The following is a 16,792-nucleotide window of genomic DNA, read 5'->3' as shown; positions in this document are numbered from 1 at the left end:
TGTTCTTGGTCAAATTTGACCGGTCCTGTTTTAACTGCTATTACATTAACACAAAAACAATGAATCATCACCAAATTTCATTCATTTCATCAACATTGTATGTTGAGTTGGCACCTGTTAGAAATTAAAATCAATGTTGATATGGCGTAATTTGAATTAAATACACTATTTGATTTAAATCAGTTTTATTCTGAAAAACCGGAAGTTCTCACTATTAGCTTAACACTTTTATTCTGAAAATTCATCACTTCTGGTTAGCATTTAGCATCTGGCGGAATCATACGATTTCAAACCTTGAACCAAGGTGAAATGACATGTGATGTTGTACACTGAGCACACTGGGATTAGCACTCATTTATTGACGCTGAATAATGTGTAGCAGGGAATGTTTAAATAACCACAGACGCCAGAATGATGCAATTTAGCTACAGAAAAAGGCAGGAATTGCATTGGACCCGCCCCCCGACAACGCCGGCCAATAGGAGAAGACCTCAGATGACAACAGGAAGAGCAAGCCAAGAATTGATCTCTTCGACCCCCTGACCTGAACTGACCGGTCGGATGTGGAGAGCGCCTCCACTCGCACATTTCATTTTGTACACCACCGCATATTTTGTGTAATTAAATGCTGTTAACTTTTATAAGCTTCCCTTGACTCTTTTCAGTCTCTCTTGCCTTCAGGGTTCTAGAATTGCTTTCAATTTGGCGTCCCTGGGTGGACCTGAAGCAGGATAGAGCTGAGTAGAGGGGAAGGCTGCAAGCTAACTAGCATCACACCAGGCTGCACAAAGGGAGGACAGGCTACAGACTCACTGCTGGAGTTTTTGGCTGGGCCTAAACGAAAGGTGAGACAGTTACCTGTTCAATTCAAAAACTGTATAGTTAAATAACTTACATTAGGTGCAAGCGTTGGTAGTGATCTGTAGATTGATCTGTGGTGATAATGTGGTGATTGCGAGTGGTGTGGAGATTGTATATAGTGTTTCTATTCATCTCTGTTGTATCCTCGGCGCCGCCCGATTAATGTGAATATTACATAGTATTAAGACCTTCTGGGGAGGTACCAGACTTGATCTGGTTTACACTGGACTGGGTCCATTCATGTTAGTCTATATGTTTGATGTGTTAAACCGGCGTAGTCTGGTTTAATAAAGTATATTGTGTGGAGTTTTTAAGCCGAAAAGTATATTTTTGTGCGATGTTCTAAGCCGAAACGATTGTGTACAAGATTGGTATGAGATCAGCTTTTAAGGTCAGCATCGAAAGAATTTAGAGCTAAGATAAATGAAGATTGTGTTGTTTTGTATTGTCAAGCAGTGTGGTTTTAATCTGCACATGTTGAGTGTTCCCCTTCCCCCAGTCACATGAGGTTTATGCTATACTGCTAAGCTAGTTAGCTAGCCAGTTGGCATTACTAGATGATGAAGTAGTTTGAGTGAAGATACAACCGGTAATTACTGATTAAATACACAGGGATGGTGTAGATGAACGTTGAGAGTAGATTGAGTTGTTTTGTTTTTCATGCTTTTCAAAGAAAGTCATTTGAACTTTATTATTTTGGGGAAATAAACAGGAAGTAGGTTTATGAACCGGAAGTACTAGTTGATACATTTGAGAGGAGTTCAAAAATAAAACAGGAAAACTGGTTCAAAACAATAAGGAATCGAACATTTTTACAACGACAGCACCAGGAGATGAGTAAACTCAAGAATCCGTGGAGTGTAAATACATAGAGAAAAACACATTTTTATACTCTAACTGTTTGCACATCATAGACAAGGAATTTAGACAATATAAATAAATGTTCACTAAAAGTAATAAGTATAATGGAAAGTAGACATAGGCCTACACTTGAGTCAAATTTCATTACTGTAATCTGATCAGTGTGCTCTGCAGGGTTACTATTGTTCTAAGTAACAGTGGGATTTAAAATATTGGAGAAAATATGGAGATGTTCTTTCTTAGTGTGTGAAATATGTGATGCTTGAAACAGGTATTTCAATTTATGGAAGAAAATGGTTTCCTGAAAGAGTCAGGTTGGGTAAATATGTAGCAATGGATGAAACAATTTTTAGAGGGAGTATTTGTAATATCATTAGTAGACATTCATTGTGTTGTTTAGATGGCATTTAACAACTAAGATGGATAGTATGATTAGAAAGAGACAGAGTGGAAAGGGTTCGATTTATTTAACCTCAGTGTGCTAGATTTCTTATAGATAATGCGTCCCGAGACCTGGACTCCCCCTCTGAGTCAGAAAGGCTACGACCCCGTCCCTCCAAGCAGACAAAGGACCTAACCCAACAGGAGACTACTCCTTCTCCATCAAACAGACAGAGAACCAGAGCTGAAACAACAACAACAACAACAACAACAACAACAACAGAACTGCAGCCAGAACTATCTCCACCTGAGGCATCCAGAACCAAACGGCGTGCTGACATACAGAGATACTCTCATCAGTCCCTCAGACCGGGCATGAAGTTCTGAGCCACGAGATTTGGCAAGAGCAAAGTGTGAAACTTGAGAGCAGAATCCGCCCTCCATATAAACAGCGAAGAGACTGTAAAGGAGGAGATGACATATAAAAAGCAGTGCAAGAACAGTGGCATGATGTGGGCTGCAGATGTAACTGGGCCAAAGGCTGCCTAAAAGAGTTACAGCGGATGGATTCAAGAGCTGATGGACTGAAGAGAAGACAGAATCAGAGGAGTTGGCATGGTCGATTAGAAGTGAGGAGGCCGGGGTCACGGCTTGAGACAACCAGAGGAGGAGAAAAGGAGAATGGGAATGAGTGAGTTTACACATAAACACACTTATTCACAAAAGAGACCACATTTAAATAACTTGAATTCACTTGATAAATACGTAAAGACAAACAGATTTATTAACCATGAATTAATCAATTTGTAAATTAAAAATAGCAGTAAAGAGGAAACTATTAAAGTAAAATGAGAAAATCACACTGAGGGAGACATGATGGAAATATTCACTCTACTTTAAGCAGTGGGTGTTGTGGAGTACAGAGTAGAACCATATGCTTCAATCTTTTCATCATGTTAACAAATTATTCTTTTAGAGATTTTTATTCACGTGTGAGCTCATTTGTTACAATATTGATCACCATTAAAAGGATAGTTTTAGGAACCACTCTATAAGACACATCTGTATTTGTATGGATCATGTTAAAGGAAGAGCTCGTGCCAAGCCAAATATAGTATTCCAATCTGAAGTGTTGATTTCTCCATTGTAGCATACTTATTACCATAGGAGGGCTTTCAGATGGAAATATGAAATGACTTCTGTTTTAAAATCCTTGATAAAGGAGGGAGTAATTGTTACATGTTCGGACACCCAAGGTTCCACACACTGCTAAAGAGTTTAACGTTGTTTTTTAAGTGGACCAGAATTGAAGATAGATGAAATACATAGCAGAGCTACACAGATCCTAGTAATGGTTTGACTCAAGATAATAGTTATGTACACAAGTTTCTGAATTAGATCTATTAGACATTGTAATAATAATTAGGTGTAAATGAATTGCAGTAGTAGTAGTACTATAAGGAAGTGAGTTTTGTACCAAGTTTCAGTAAAGATGGGAGGCAGAAGTCCAAAAGGAAAGTTAGAACCATCTTGAAAATCATAGTTGAAATCGTGAATGAATAAGGAATGGCGCTCCACATATGACATATTTTTGTAGATAAAGGGAACCCGCCTATGCTGAAATACCTCTGAAAAGACTCTGCAGAGCACGACATGGCCAAAAGACTGAGACCAAATTACCTTTGACCCTGACTGACAGTGTGACAAAAGCACTGTCAATGACTGACCCTGGGGTCAGTCACCAAACCAAACCTGACTTGACAACCAGATAGTGTGAGTGTGAATGAATGCCGGCATGTGATCAGTGTAACTGCATGATTCTAAAACAATAACTAACCAAGCATGTTTTTGGACTAACATATTATTTTGGAGCTCCAAGCGAAACGAGAGGTTTCCTAAAAATTCCATAAAAAGGGGAAACCGGACATGTGACCCGTTTCTAATCTACTTGATGATATTTTATTCCCACAGGAGTTGGCGGTTTGCAAATGTAAAACTCAATCTGAAGATTTTGTTTCTTTTGGGCCTGAAAGACGGAGAGAAACACTTATTTTCACTGAAGTGTTTACTGTGGAAATAATAATAATGGATCTAAAATTGTAAACAATGTTCGTTATGTCCCTAACCAATATTTACCTGAAAGTGTTTTCCCCCTCCCTATTACAGGATTTTGTTACACATGAGTTCATGTGTAAATAGGGGGGAGTGTGTATAATAGGGATGTAACGATATACCGAATATCGCGGTATCGCGGTAAATAATACCGTCGTGAGACTGACAAAATCTACCGCGATTTTTTTTTTTAAATTATATATTTTTTTAAACACTTTTTTTAAAAAAAAACCTTTATTTAACCAGGTGGTCCCATTGAGATCATCGATCTCTTTTTCAAGAGAGACCTGTCCAACATGGCAGCAAGTAGGTTACAACATGAAAATAAAACAACAGATAACACAAAAGGACATCGTATTTACAGGGCTACATTTACACACCTAGAGACATTGACAAGTACCAACCGTATATTTATATCTCGCCCTGTCAATAAGCCTGGCGTTAGACTTTTTCGCTGTCCGTCATTTTGACAGACAGGATCGTAAAATATCCTTCATAATCCCTTATTACCCGTCGGGTCTGAACAGTTCACGATAGAGCATGCTCGTGAACTGTCAACGGGGGGGGGGGCGGTGTTATGTCGTGTGTGCATGCATGCACCTCGCGGGACGCGCACAGCGTGAAGCAAAACCTCCCAGACATGTATTGATCTGTACGGCAAAGTACGGTTTGGGAACTATATCATTTCCTGTTGGAGGGCATGCATAACACGGCATAACACCAGAGCCTCGCTGCGGGGAAACGTTGGCGCTGTTCCGAGTTTGTTCTAATCTGTCAAAATGACAGACTGCTTTCAGATTTTTCCTTCATTGTTAAATAAAATATTCGGTTAACGCGACCACTGATGTCCCAGCAACATCAGTACCAAGCGAGAGAGTTATTTCCAGAGCAGGGGATATTGTAAATGCTCAAACATCCCAGCTTATAAATACCTGGAAATGTGGACATTCTCATATTCCTAAAAACCTGTCTGATGATGCTGAGTGAGTGACTAGTGAGTTTGAGTTGAGTTACTTGAAAAACTAAAGTGAAACTTGATTTATTTTATTGCAGGGTCTGATTATTAAATGTCCTTGTTTATTTGTGAGATGCAGTGGCATAAAGAAAATGCTTACTTTGTTTGGTAGTACCAGTAGGTACAAAAACACTTTCTTGTTCCAGTCTGTTACTGTCACTTTGTTTTTGACACTTTAAAATACTGCTATCCTACAAAAAGGCTGTAAAAATCTGATTTATTATGTAGTAGAGAAACATTTTCCGAGTAAAAAAATGTTTTATTGAAAAAAAAAATGTATGAATTTTTTTTTCTTCCCTTTATTATTCAATATCGCGATAAATACCGTACCGTGGACTTGTTGTCGCGATATTATCGTACCGTGAGTTTTTGGTATCGTTACATCCCTAGTTTATAATGTCAACATGTAAATGTAAAATTCACAATTTAAATGTTTTCTTTAAGGATTGAAAGAAACTTTCCGTTCAAACTGAGCATTGAAGATAGTTTTAGGATTAACCTGCTCCATATCTAGGGATAATATACTGTTTGGTGAATGTTGACATGTTTCTAATATTGATTGAGTTATAACCGGTAACACAGATGCAGAATCAGTGGCCAAGGGGCTACTGTGAGAGATCTAATTCCAGAATGGAATACCGAAAAAGTTGACCTGTGATAATGAAACAATTTTGTAATATTTCAACAGATATTAAAGTACCTGAGGTTTGAAATGTAGAAAGAACATATTACAGTTAAGCAGAAACATAGTAATGTAATGAGACAGAATTTAATTTTGACAACATCTTGTAACTAGCCTGGTAAAAGAAGTAAAGGCCATAGACTTTATTGTTTAGGTTATTATTATCATTATGGGGATATACATTTCATTTAAATTCATAATAGAAAGACATTTAATGACAGTATGTTTGATTTCTGTATTCATTTTTCAGCTTGATAATAGATGGGTAGAAGCAGTATTGCCAGGTGCAATCGATGGGATTTCTGCACACGATCCAAGCAGAGAATGACGTACCTTACAGGACAGACACACTCAGGAAATCATTCACTCTGACATCATCATGACTTTTGTTGTTTTTGAATCATAATGAAATTGTATTACATAACGTTAGTGTGTTTTTACCACAAACAGGAATAGTTAATTGTTATATTAGATTTGAGAAAGATTACAAGGATTTTATTTAGTTCATCAAGAAGATGTTTTTTGTTTGTAACATATGCCAAGTAGTAAGATTCAAATATCAGCAGGTTCTGAATTATTATTCCTCTGTCCCAGAACCAACAAGAATGTGGATGGAGAGAACTATATCTACTGGAGCCAGCAGAGATTCGTAAATTGCACCAGAGACACAGTAAAAGGATGACACAAACAGTTAGATAAAAACAGACCGATAGAATGGCGCTAGACTTGTTTAAATAAAGAGTAATATTTAGCTATTTTTAGATGGTTTAATCCTTCTTATACTTTGTAAAGGAACAAGTGCCTTTACACCAGATACAGTATGAAGATGATTTATGATGTGAAAGGAGGGCGTTAGACATTTTCCATACCAAGCTAATTGCTGCTATTTTGCGAAGTGACATTAAAGGTTTAAGATAGAAGTTATGTACAAATGAAAAACTTTATATTTATGATGAATATGTATTCTTATTTGTATTTTTGACTTTTATGAGTTATGTACCATGTAATGTTCGGATGAAGAACGCATTGATTTCAATATTATTTACATACCTTAAATGGTATGTAAGGAGGGATTGTTAGAAATTAAAATCAATGTTGATATGGCGTAATTTGAATTAAATACACTATTTGATTTAAATCAGTTTTATTCTGAAAAACCGGAAGTTCTCACTATTAGCTTAACACTTTTATTCTGAAAATTCGTCACTTCCGGTTAGCATTTAGCATCTGGCGGAATCATACGATTTCAAACCTTGAACCAAGGTGAAATGACATGTGATGTTGTACACTGAGCACACTGGGATTAGCACTCATTTATTGACGCTAAATAATGTGTAGCAGGGAAGGTTTAAATAACCACAGACGCCAGAATGATGCAATTTAGCTACAGAAAAAGGCAGGAATTGCATTGGACCCGCCCCCCGACAACGCCGGCCAATAGGAGAAGACCTCAGATGACAACAGGAAGAGCAAGCCAAGAATTGATCTCTTCGACCCCCTGACCTGAACTGACCGGTCGGATGTGGAGAGCGCCTCTACTCGCACATTTCATTTTGTACACCACCGCATCTTTTGTGTAATTAAATGCTGTTAACTTTTATAAGCTTCCCTTGACTCTTTTCAGTCTCTCTTGCCTTCAGGGTTCTAGAATTGCTTTCAGCTCAGAACATACAAAAACACAGAAGAATAGAAAGTTAACCCATTGAAATGATATGAGAGCAGTGCTACAAACTACAATTCCCATTAGATACGTGCCCAACAATCGTTACGAAGTACACAGAGCTGACATATTTGTAGTTCTTCCGGCGTGTGTGCGTGGAGTCGTTCGACTTGTCTTGCGTTGACGGCCGTATAGGCTCTATTCCCTTTCAGAAATCCGTCAATCGGCGCGATCCGAAACCAAACCCTGTGTTTAAAAAAATATAAAATACAAATTTGCACTTTTGCCTCCTTAGCAACGGCAGTATCGTTTGGGTGGCGATCTGAGTTCGGGTACCGTATCTGTGACGTGACAAAGGGTCGCCGTGACAACGTGGTGATGAGATGTGGATAACTTTCCAGATAAAGACCATCCTGATACTCGAGTTGTGGTTTTCAATAAGTGAAAAAGAAAATTCAAAGCAATCACTACCATTTTAATATCTCAAGCATTTGTCCCTAAAAGCTTTCAAATGTAGTAGCAAAACCAGTGATCCAGATCAGGATCATTTTAATTAGGCTTATAATTAAATGATATAATAATAATACATTTTATTTTTAGAGCGCTTTTCTGAAACCCAAAGACGCTTTATATGCAAGCCTACCTCCAAAGCGTTATACTTCGGAAGTTAAACAAATGAGATAAGGCAGTGGATGGCAAAGTACCAGATTTCACACATGAATATGCTTAAAATAGGTTATGGTGTTCCTATCACTGACAATGAAATCATGTAGTATTTCAACTGTAATTTCCTAAAAAGTCAAATGCATTTTGGTGGAGGTTTTCATCTTATTTCTAATAGAAACATATTAAATATGACTCAAATGGAGCATATAAACAAGAGAACAAACGGCAAAAACAAAACTGGTGTTCAAATAACAGATTTTGTTTGTATGCATTATCCCGGAGAATTCTTCGGCTGCCAGGAATGAGCCCAATCCTTGCCACTGAAAACAGAATGGAATAATGTTAGTTACAGTGACTGGTTTCGTCTTTCCGAAAAGCATAAACCATGTGTGAAGCAAACATCTTAAAACTCAATTTATATAAGTAAATGTTTCATTTACCATTTAGAAAAAGTGAACATAGAAATGAAAACAAATGTTCTAACAAACAATAAAAACAAACAAAAACATTAACAACAATGAAGTTAAACAATCATTTGTTCCTACACTACTTCAGCTGCTTCAGAATAACAGCAGTGAAATATATAAGAGGACTGGTGGTAGATTTGGATGTTTTGCATTTGTTAAATATAATGTGTTTGTTCTCCAACATGGGACTACATCAGATGACATGAAGCCAAGTAACTGGAAGATATATACCATACTGGACAGGGCTCCCACTCCACCAACATTTCTGCTTTTCCCTATCAAGAGAAGAAAACAAATCTCTAATTTCGGAAAGACCAAACGCATATTAGCTATTTAGCAAACAATTGTGTTGGAAGTTTGTAAATCATAAAGCACACCCTATGCATTACTTTTATTCCCGTCTAACCTTTCTCATTCTTTCTTTTATTACACTCCTGATGGGGAATGTTTATAGGCGAGTGTGGTAGGAGCAATCTGTGAACATCAAAGCAGGTTCCACATACAGTATTAGTCATATTAGCAATAAAATAAATACAACTATGAACACTTAAGTAGCAACCAGACTTGCACGATGAAAAGAGACCACACTGTTATCACTGGTCAAAAGTTACTGTATACATCATTGAAATGGAACCAAGCTGCTCTCAGTCCTAACATGGGATGCTTGTTTGAATGGCCATACCACTGCTGAGCCTGAGATGACCAAAGAAAATACTGCACTGCTGCTTCCTTTACTGCCTAGCATTCTCATCACCACCTTATCAACTATGACTGTATGTATTTTAGTCTAATTAGACAATTAAAGCCCTTTGGATTTTTGGATAATGTATCAGTTATAGTTATTAGTCACAATATAGCATTGTTTAGACCCTCCAGAAAAACGCGGGCAAAAATCCTTGATTATGCAGGCTAAATTCCTTGATTATGCGGGCTAAAATCCTTGATTATGCGATTAAAAATGCGGGTTTTTTATGTGATTTTATGCGGTGAAATTGCGGGAAGTTGCGAAATATGCGGAAAGTTGCGAAATATGCTAAATATGCGGGAAAAAATAATAACAATTTTTTAAAATATTTTCTTATTTATTCTCTCTCACACACAACCTGCCACTAACGTTAAACCCTTTTACTTTTCAATTAAACAAATTCAATGTTTATTTATTGTAAAAGCAATTGGGTTATTTTAATCTCACACCGCCCCCCCCCCCCACACACACTTCTCCGCCTCATTCTGTTTTCATTTACTCGTTCGTTATCTGAGCAGCTTCAAACTTGTAGGCTACTCAGTTCGTTTCTTGTAGCCCTCGAAAGGGTTTTGCAGGTTGATGCCTCGGTGAACGTGCGTTGTTTGGCTTTCTTGTCCGCAGCAGCAGAAAGCATTTTCGAATGTTTGAATGAATCAAAGTGGGTCGTCACCGTCGATTTTCTCTTATGCTCCAACACACAGTTGCACGGGGTGCAGAATAGTTTCCCCCCACTTTTTACCCGGTCTTTAGTAGAAATGTTCGTAGGTAAATGAGATGGATTAGATTTGTTCATCTTGGTGTTTTCTCTATCGTGTGAGCTCCACACGTTCACTCTATACAGTGTTGTTTACATTATGTGATGCGCGAGCTGATGACGTCACGTCAAGACGAGTTAACTTTTTTTTTCCTCAACTTTGTGTGGAAAAATGCGGGGATTATGCGGCCTTTTGATAAATATGCGGCCTTTTAAAGATCTGCGCCATTTTGCTGATTATGCGGTAAATTCTGCGATCGCAGAATCGCGTTTTTCTGGAGGGTCTAATTGTTAACTCACTGAAGAAGCATCAATCACTGCATTTACATGCACTTTGCTAAAGTACATGTCGATAGATTTATTAGAATACCAATCAATTCGACTCATGCAAATGTTTATAATCAGTCAAAATACTTAATACTATTAATATACCTGACTTTTTTTTTTTGCGTCTAGGACCAAGTACTGTGTCCCTCACGGACCCTGTCCTGACAGCTGTGGGTTGAAGAAGAAATATTACTATATACATACAGTACACATAGTTAAGCTTAAACTCAAGTTTCAAAATACATCCCACAAATGCAGCATCACATGATGCAATAGGTGTTAGGTACAGATATTTTTTTGTTATTGCGATTTAATTGAGGTTGATCTATGAAGTCTAGGTGTTTTGTTGTCTTGCCTATATAATTGACTCCATACTTTATGTGTAAGGAATCGTTTGATAAATATTAACATGTTGTGCTATGTTAAATGAATTTAACTTTGATTCAAAAACCTAAGTTTATTCCCCGTATGTTCATTATGGGACAGTGTCGTATCTAAATGCAGTTCTTGAGTATAAAGTTTAAATATGCTGCATGACGTTGTTGCATGAGTTGCTTCGAAGTTTACCCCTATGGTCAGGGATTGCTTAGGTAGACCACAATATTAATGATATCAACCTCTCGTACAATATATGGACATGAGCCAAATCATTTTGATGTAATCGACCTACTGCCCAACGCTACAATGTAAGACCCTTTCTGTGTGTAAACCAAATCACATAGGAGTTTTATTTTGTGATTTATCAAATGTAAAGTAAGCCTGCTGTTGCTTTGCATTTTTGTGTGAAAAAGGTATAACCATATAGTAACCACATGTCTGTTCAGGAATGAAAGACTGTATTTTTCTAAACGTTTAATATTTATTTATATCCGAGTACCTAAGGATATACACATACCCAAGTATCCCATTTTCCTTTCATATTTATGAAGTTGTAGGTGAAAATGTTATTTAGATTAAGCTATTGTTGTCATTATTATTTACCTATTGGAACAATCATTATTCCCAAAAATGCAAGAAGTGCAATTAGGTGTTTTGAGATATTGTAGAAGCATGACTTGTCAACAAGTTACCTACAATAACTTTTTAGGAAAATATCAGAAAACACTCTTGACTTTTATAAATATAAAAGCTGCAAATCTCAGAGAACAAATGTCACTGTGTGTGCTGTGTGCTCTGCATGTGTGACCATTAAAGAGGGTTTCATCCCTCCCATTCTATCTATCTATTTTATTACCTGGCCCCTCCGTGGTGGTAGCCTGTCTCACATCATCCCGCTGGGGCTGCTCCTCCTGCCCCACCTCTATGATGATGCACTGCTTCACGGGGGGGGGGGGGGGGGGGGGGGGGGGTCTTCAGCACCTCCACCTGCACGGTGCTTGTCTCTGGCACCTGGCTCTCTGTGGTCCATGCCTCCTGCCAGTTGTTTTCTGGTTCAGATGGGTCATAGGGTGTGAGGTTCAGCGTGACTGTCTCTTCCTCATAATGGTATTTATCCAGTCAACCATTTATGGTTTTGTTTTTGCGAAATTATTCTTCCGATTTGTGTCTACATTCCATGTGATGTGACATGTCAATTTGTCGGTCGACAACATATAGACGTGTGCATGTATGTTCCCTTACATTATTTACATCCACACATTTTGTTCAGAATTTATGAGACTGACGCAAACGTGTTTTGCATAAGTGCAATCAAATAAGTAGCAAGTCGCTTTGGATAAAAGCATAAATGTAATGTAAAGGGACCTCTGGATGCACTGGATAACTACTTTTGTTTACAACCCGAGAAACATGACCTTAATACAGAACTGCCAAACTGAATATGTGGTCAACTGGGATCGTCTTCATGTATTGTGCTCTTACCATTAACCTCAAAATATTTCTCCCTTTTGGGCGTTGATAAAGGAAACCGTTTAGGAACGGTTTGCTAAAAGGAAATTGCTTAAGGGATGGCTCAAGCCTAAACATACATTTCAGTCAACAAACCTAACTACCTTGACATTAACAACTTTACAACTTTCAATTTGTATACAATGAATGCGCAAGTGGTAGCACAATACCCCAAAATGGTTTTTCAAATTCACGTAAACTTGCCTAACTATTTCCTGATAAATAACAGTTAAATGTCCACAAGTCCCCTCTGCAGAGTAAGCCATGTCTCATTAGGCTACATACTCAGTGTTTAAAAATGTATTTATTGTATGTAGTTTGCTGAAATAATAAACAGTCAAACGTTGTCCATATCCCTAAATATTTTGCTATTACTTTCAACTTTTGTAATACTTTGCAGCTAAAAATAGTGACAATTAACAGGTAGAAAGGATGTGTGTTAGTTGTCTCACAAAAATATAGTTTGCCAAACCCAAATAAATGGCTCGAATGACTGCTTTCTGGCTGTATCAAAGGATAAATACTGGATCAAGTTGTTGTCCCACAAGATTTGGATGGATTGAAAACAGTCACTGTAAGTTGTTGTTAACTTAACTGACTTTATTAAATGAGTTGATCCAAACTCATTCCATATAACTGTGTTGGTTATAAGGAAATGTTAAGCTCTCCATTGATACAAACATTTTGTGTACACGATACTGTGAACTGTGAAGATATAGTGCAAGCATCTCACCTTCACAAAGGTAATCATAAAAAGTGCCTATCTTGTCAAGGTAATCCCGGGCATAGGCGGTCAGTGTGCAGCGAGGGGTTAGGATTTCACATTTGACGTCCTTCTTCCTGGTCTCCTTGCCAAGAAGCAGCACTGGTTTAAAGCCAATGGCATGGAGTTTCTCAAGCTGTAATGACAAAATAATATATTTACTGTTTAAAGAAATGGAAAGGAAACATCAACAACAACTATATAACTACAACTATAACATTACTGATGACAGCATCTAGTTGTATGCCATTCATAAACCTAGATGCTGAGTTAAGCTTTTGCAGAATCATGTATTTACCAGGAAGGGTTACACAGTAGAAGCAGAACATATTTTATAGACAAACACAAAATACAAATAAATCAGTATCCTGAGTCCCAGTTCAAACCCTGATAATCTTAAAGTTAAAGTACAATAAGATACAAATGTATGACCACTCAACAATTAACAGTTAACACTTACAATGACTATTGCATAATTAAAAATGTAACACAATCCAAGCATAGCTTGACACTGTTGAAATTGAAATTGCGTGCTACGATGTAAAACGTTCCCGTATGTTGTGGCTGCAGTCGTAAGAGTAATATAGAGTAGTAACATACAATTATGTAGTCTTATTAAAGGTGGGGTAGGTAAGTTTGAAAAACCGGCTCGAGATACACTTTTTGTTATATTCCATGGAATGCTCTTAACATCCCGATAGCAATGAATATCTTCAGTGCTTTGACAAAAAATCCATACAAAAATGTCATCTCTGGAAGCCGTAATACTGTAAAAAGCACGACCAATCATCTGAGCCGACCCGGCTAAAGTAACTGGATGGCCTACCTGCCTGTCAGCCTTCCATCTGTGCACAAACTTATCTCTTGCCCTCATTGGTCATGTGCGCGTTCGTGTGTGTTGGGGGAGGGGCTCTATAAGGAAGTGGCAGATTTTCTCCGGTTGTGTATTTTCAAATTCTAGCGATCTCGAGCCGGTTTCTCAAACTTACATACCCTACCTTTAAGGTCTAAAAGTGTGTACTAAGCAAGAATGGAACACAACATGGAAGTGAAGGAAGTGCTCTGTTTATTTAAATGTGTAGTTAAATTAAAATAGTGTCCCTTGGCTGTGAAAGTTAAGATAAGAGTAGTTTTAAAATTGAAAGAAAAGAGAATATGAAATAATACCTTTGCAATAATATCTATGTTTGAAGTTGATATCAAAGTGTATATTGGTTAATAAGATACAAACATCATTAAGAAATAAATGTATATAAAAACAACATTCAACTTGATCCTGGCCCAATATAGTGGCAAACAGTCAGGGTCTGTCTGTGTCAGTTCTTTGGTGTCAGCTTGGTGTGTCCGGGCCTTAACATACAGTAAAAAGTGTACATACCAAGACAATGGCTTCATCCTTGATGGAAGCAATGTTGTGGTTCTTCTTCCGCCCTGACACCCAACCCCCTCGCTTCTCATCAAACCTCTTGAGCTTCTTCTCAAGGCGCGACTTTTTTGGCTGCTCCTTAAGGCAATGTCCACAGATCTTCTGTGCACAAAATAAAATGTTCTGACAGAAGGGACATGTCTTTTTTGTAGACCCACCTGGCATGATTAACACGGGATTACAAACAAACAGACAGACTGACAAACACAGGAAAGTAGAGAAGTACACAGCATAGATAGAACGGTGAATAAAGAAATAGATGATAGATATAAGAGAGCTAGATAGGGAGATAGGGAGATAGGTTGAGTTTGGCTCTTAAAAGTGCCGTTGGTTTTATGATGGTGTAGATCAGTGTATGGGTTTGTGGTGTGGGTACGGGAGCTGCAGGAGAGAACAGAAAAAGTGAATTATGTAGTGAAACTAGCTTTTTTTAAATGCACATTGTGACGGTTTAACTACTTTAGACAGACTGAGTTCATTTACGTGTTTGCTGTTTCATACGCGTTACAAGCACATGGACGTGGACTATGCCCCTCCCTCCAAACATATATTAAAATGTCGGCCAGCGTTAGTACTGTCATGTGTAAAACAAAAGCGATTAAGATAACATATAACTCACACTTTAACACCGACGTATGTAGCCGTAATTAAGACAAATATTTTTCACACACCACTTATGAGCTGATATAAATGTAGCTAAACTAGTTTAAGCTTATGTTGAACGTGAGCTAGCTAGCTAGCCGCCCGCAAGAATAATTTCACATTAATGTTGCTTTGCTGATTATGGCGAAAGCATTTCTCAGACTTAGAACAGTTCAGTATGTATGATGAACCATGCGAGTAAAGGCTTAAAAGAAAGCCCCAATTATTAAATCTAAGCAAAACATGTATCAGACTTTAGTGACCCAACTTACTTTGTCAGAGGATGGATCGCAATGCCGGTGGCAGCGTCTTTGGCCAATAGGTGGTGCTCTGAATGATGTAATTTCCTGTACCGATTATACAATAAAATATTAATACATTTCCTATATTTTGACACGATAACTTTAATAACCTAAGTAGCCTACGGACAAAAACAAAAAAAGTATATATTGCATTATAAAATGCAGAAAAGTTTAAACATCTAACATGATAATAATAAATAAAAAATAATAATATCTTAAACCAAAATAAATAAAATGGAAAATTAACCGACAACAACAATTTAACATAAATAAAACAAGGATTAAAACAAGGATAAGTTTGACTCAATGTTGTGTAAAGTACCCGTTATGGTTAAAAAATATATTTTTTTATTTTTATTTTTTGAAAATAATACATATTCCAGCTTCCCGAGACACGAAGAGGAGACACGAACAATTCTTCCACTTGAAATGCGTTTAAACTGTGTCAGAGAGATGTTTAATCGGTTCATTTTAATTGGTTAATAATTGGTTTTAATACTGGCAACTTCTAATTGTTGGGGGGGGGGCGGCGTTCGATCCAGTTTCGATTCCGTAACCTTGGCGCACTGCCACTCCAACATCCACAACATCCAATCCCGACTTGAAGTTTAATCACGGGTACTGTAGTCCTAAACGATAGCTGGGGATTATGGGTAGTGTAGTGTGCCATCCTAAACTCGATGATGCTCAAAATGTCCCTTATAGGGCTACGTCTGTTTCTGGTTATTTTTATTTTGAAATTCAGTTCCTGAAGGACGGCAAAAAAGCCAGAGATTAGAGAATTAAACAAATAAATAAAAACAAGGATAATTGTGTGTTATTGTTGACTAAATAACAGTGTGCTATTTTATAAAGAATAACAAATTAAAAGGAAAAATGAGCCCCATTTATTTTCCTCACAGACAGCAACAAAAGTCCGAAATGATACGATTTTAAATAAAAGCAATAATCGTGGCTTGATATTGAGTAAGAACATGTTTTTATGAACCACACAGCTTCCGGTCTTCCTATAACACGTAATGCCGTGAGACTACCAACAGAAATACATTGCTTTTAAAATCGTGCTGTGCAACACAAAAAAAAAGGGGAAAGACTACCAATAGAAATACATTGCTTTTAAAATCGTGCCGTGCAACACGAAAAAAAGGGGAAAATCGTGTTGGTGAACACGAATCAATAGATTAAAAATCGTGTTGGTGAGCACGAAATGCCGTGAGACTGGGTTGACCACACACACCTAC

General features: G+C 37.5%; 1 protein-coding gene and 1 long non-coding RNA gene across 5 annotated transcripts; one reads left to right on the top strand and one right to left on the bottom strand.

Moving 5' to 3' along the window:
• The first annotated feature begins 198 nt into the window (after positions 1-198).
• On the top strand, positions 199-7,520 carry LOC307014221. 2 transcript variants are annotated; one of them, XR_013801201.1, is made up of 2 exons: positions 199-845; positions 2,208-7,520. It is a non-coding gene; the product is annotated as an uncharacterized lncRNA (long non-coding RNA). The 2 variants fall into 2 exon arrangements; XR_013801202.1 differs by having other exon boundaries at positions 2,200-7,520.
• A 506-nt stretch (positions 7,521-8,026) lies between these two features.
• Positions 8,027-15,599, bottom strand: LOC307014219 (uncharacterized protein). 3 transcript variants are annotated; one of them, XM_079642052.1, is made up of 8 exons: positions 15,522-15,599; positions 14,560-14,988; positions 13,152-13,317; positions 11,766-11,958; positions 10,637-10,699; positions 9,112-9,179; positions 8,937-8,980; positions 8,027-8,558 (listed from the first exon to the last, which is right to left on the bottom strand). In XM_079642052.1, the coding sequence occupies exons 2-4, from the start codon at positions 14,770-14,772 to the stop codon at positions 11,798-11,800; spliced, it is 540 nt and encodes a 179-aa protein (XP_079498178.1). In that variant the 5' UTR covers positions 14,773-14,988; positions 15,522-15,599; the 3' UTR covers positions 8,027-8,558; positions 8,937-8,980; positions 9,112-9,179; positions 10,637-10,699; positions 11,766-11,797. The 3 variants fall into 3 exon arrangements, with proteins under 3 accessions (XP_079498178.1, XP_079498177.1, XP_079498179.1); XM_079642051.1 differs by having other exon boundaries at positions 9,112-10,699; XM_079642053.1 differs by lacking the exon at positions 10,637-10,699.
• Between the last annotated feature and the right edge of the window lie 1,193 nt (positions 15,600-16,792).

This window comes from Notothenia rossii, assembly GCF_949606895.1.
Source record: "Notothenia rossii genome assembly, chromosome: 8".
NCBI lineage: Eukaryota > Metazoa > Chordata > Actinopteri > Perciformes > Nototheniidae > Notothenia > Notothenia rossii.
Note: the sequence above shows the minus strand (reverse complement) of the source record. Positions and strands in the feature narration are given on the sequence as shown.

Bases quoted from the DNA above. Each gene is read 5' to 3' on its own strand.
- LOC307014219 (XM_079642051.1), bottom strand. From the start codon at position 14,772: ATGCCAGGTGGGTCTACAAAAAAGACATGTCCCTTCTGTCAGAACATT. The intron at 13,318-14,559 runs GTATGTACACTT...TTGTCATTACAG, and splicing joins AGGATGAAGCCATTGTCTTG to CTTGAGAAACTCCATGCCAT. The intron at 11,959-13,151 runs GTGAGATGCTTG...CATCTGAACCAG, and splicing joins TTATGATTACCTTTGTGAAG to AAAACAACTGGCAGGAGGCA.